The sequence below is a fragment of the Penaeus monodon genome, chromosome 24 (genome assembly GCF_015228065.2).
Source record: "Penaeus monodon isolate SGIC_2016 chromosome 24, NSTDA_Pmon_1, whole genome shotgun sequence".
NCBI lineage: Eukaryota > Metazoa > Arthropoda > Malacostraca > Decapoda > Penaeidae > Penaeus > Penaeus monodon.
This window is the reverse complement of record NC_051409.1, coordinates 19,730,349-19,733,193: the sequence shown is the minus strand read 5'-3', so window position 1 is coordinate 19,733,193 and position 2,845 is coordinate 19,730,349. Positions and strand designations below refer to the sequence as shown.

At 45.9% G+C, this 2,845-nt stretch overlaps 1 protein-coding gene across 1 annotated transcript in view; it reads right to left on the bottom strand.

Moving 5' to 3' along the window:
• Positions 1–2,845, bottom strand: part of LOC119588640 (actin cytoskeleton-regulatory complex protein PAN1-like) — a gene marked incomplete in the record, with an annotated part of 53,193 nt that overhangs the window by 12,270 nt on the left and 38,078 nt on the right. Inside the window, 1 exon segment of the mRNA XM_037937276.1 lies at positions 343–1,473. Coding sequence (XP_037793204.1) covers positions 343–1,292 — 950 coding nt within the window.

Genomic DNA, 2,845 nt, shown 5'->3' with positions numbered 1-2,845 from the left:
TCTTATTACATCAATAGAATAACAGGCTGTACATGTTACCGTAAAACGTAGGTGTTTGGTCTTGGTTAAAAAGGATCTACTACGTAATCCCATGTAACCACTAAAGCAATTACAACATATAACATTAGAGAATTCCATGTTGCTTGAGACGTGCATTGATCAAATTGGATGTATAGCACTCTGGATGCAATGTTCAGATTGCTTCCTTTCAGCCGCCTCTAGGGATCAGAGATATCTGGCTGAGTAAGCAAAGGCTGATAAAATACTCGTCTTCACACGAAGTCTTCCACTCAGCATCACGCACAGATACTCAACCGAAGGCAAGAATAAATCGAAACTTACACGCCTCCAGCTGCTGTGACGCCCACTCTGCCAGCGGTTGCATTTTCATCGACGCCTTCTGCGGCTCTCCCTTCTTGGCCATTCACTTTCAGTGCCTGGGCGCGCCCACGTCCTTCCCTATCCAGTGGACCCCCGAGTTTTTCCGTTTTCCCCTCCTGCACCACACTCTGCTCCTCAACGTCCGCGAAGCCGCCGATGCCGTTAGTGTGCGGGACTGGTGATGCTTCAGCTGCCATTTTATCAGAAATTCTAATGACGGTGTCGAGAAGCTCGTCCGTTTTCTCCCTGACCACCAGGGATCGCTCAGGAGTCTCGTAGCGCTCGGGCGTCTCGTACTTGCTGGAGGACGTGTCGTCCCTGTCGGGTGACGTGCTCTCGGAGGTGTGCTCGCCGTTCCTCTCCGCGTCGCTCGTCTCACTGATCGCCCCCAGGCTGCTGCATGAGCTCGGAGACTTCGCCGGGTTCAGGTCGTCAGGGGAGCTCGTCTGCGACATTGTAGCGGGAGCCCTGTTCTCGCTCGACTGCGTCGACAGGCCAGAGCTCGAATTCGTTTTCTCTGGAATGGACTTCCTGTCTGCTGCATCACTCCCGACCGCGACATCAGCTTCCTGTTTTTGCTCCGAACTCTTGTTCTTCACAGGCTCACTCGTCCCCGAGATTTTATTCTTCAGTTTCGGAGACTTCTCCGGGTTGCCTCGGTCCAGAGCTATCTTCCTGAACGACGCGAGCCTCCTGGCGAAGCTCGGCGTTTTCTTCTCGGGATTCTGCTTTGGGCTGGCCTTCGTCTTCCCTGAACTCGGCTCCTCTTCGGTACTGGATCTGCGGCCCGGGCTTTTGTCTGGCCTCTGCTTAAGTTCCGATTTGGAATTTTCTGGATTATCTGCATTCCCCTCTCCCGCTTGCTCCTCTCTGCCATGGTGGCGAGTCAGTTTCTTCGCCCAAGTGAACATTGCGCTGGCGACGCCGTCTGGATGCGATCAGAACGCTGCCAACTCACTTCAGGTCAAAGTTCATTCGGCATCATTTTATATACATAGAAAGGTCACTTTCAGGTCTTCATTTGTAGTCAGATACAGACGCAGTGAAACAATTATTGCTGCGTTAGAAAAAGTGAGACTGCGCGGCAGAAATCTGTGAAAGAAAGAAAAAAATATTTTTAGATTTATTATCAACTTATCAACCTTATAACGTGTTGACAGATATACCATGATATGCACTTATCTTCACAGCGATTCAACACACCGACTGCATGTTAAAGAAAGAAAGAAAGAAAAACGTATTTATCGTTAATACATTAGATAAGGGCTTTGGGTGTATTTGGGAAAAACTTTCCCATCATAAAGATCACGTTCAAATACTGGATACACTATTATTCATTAAACAGAACAAACAGACAGAACTTAAAGCTGTTCCAACATACACGTAAAAGACGAAAGCCGGAAGTGAACTTAATCCACAGAGATGCGATAGGAAACTAGCCCATATTTTGGTCTTTATTCCATCAGAAACCCAGGAATACCAACTGCTTGGAACATGATGCTACAACAAAATATATTTACAATGCCAGAAAAATATCTGAAAGAAAGGCATAAATAACCCCCGCCCTGAATTATTCCCTTAATAGCAATACAAAAAGAAACTTTGACATGAACACAGCTACGCCGCTTCTAACATCGGGATAACTTTCAAAGCTTCTTCCTGCCACAGCCTGAATGAAGGCAGACCTGCAGAGGCCACGTGATTCATCTATTGTCCCAGCTGATACGCCTTAAACAATGTCTTATGAGGGTGGCGCAATCTTCCACCTCTGAGCTATTGGACACTAAATAGACTGTGGAATATCTTAATCTAAGTACATTCGTCCCTCCAGACGAATGTACTGAATATACTGGGGGATATCTTAGAAATTTCAGGGATGGGTGAATTCGTCACTCAGGTGACCTTTTGACTAGGGGAAAAAACAGACGCCATGATGAATAGAAACAAAAGAACAATGTAAGAACGTAAGAAAGCGGGTCATATCGAAAGCCGCTTACGCAAAGGAAATGAAAAAAAATGAAACATTGGATAATATCTCAATAGCAAAACGAATCAAACGATGTTAGAGAGAAGAGTAATGCAGAGAATTTACTGAAGAAGGAGGAGAACAACAAGATCTCCGTCAGCTACATTAGGCCCGAGGTGTTGGAACCAAGCAGAACAAAAGGAAACAACAAACAGAGCTATCAAGACATCCCATCCGGCGTGGGGTTCCCAGGGTCCATAACGATAAGGTGTCCTCCTTCTCTCTTGGCATAATGCAATTGTATTCAGTTATATAGTGCTGAGAAAGGCACCTTGAAGGCCGCAGTTATATAAATAATGTCACAAGTGAGGCATTACCATGCGGCTGCTCCTCTGAACTGGGCATGGATCCTGCAACTCACCCTAATACGCAGTATAACCTAAAATTCACAAGCAAGTCATCCATAAAAAAAAGAAAAAAAAGAAAACGAAAAAAAGA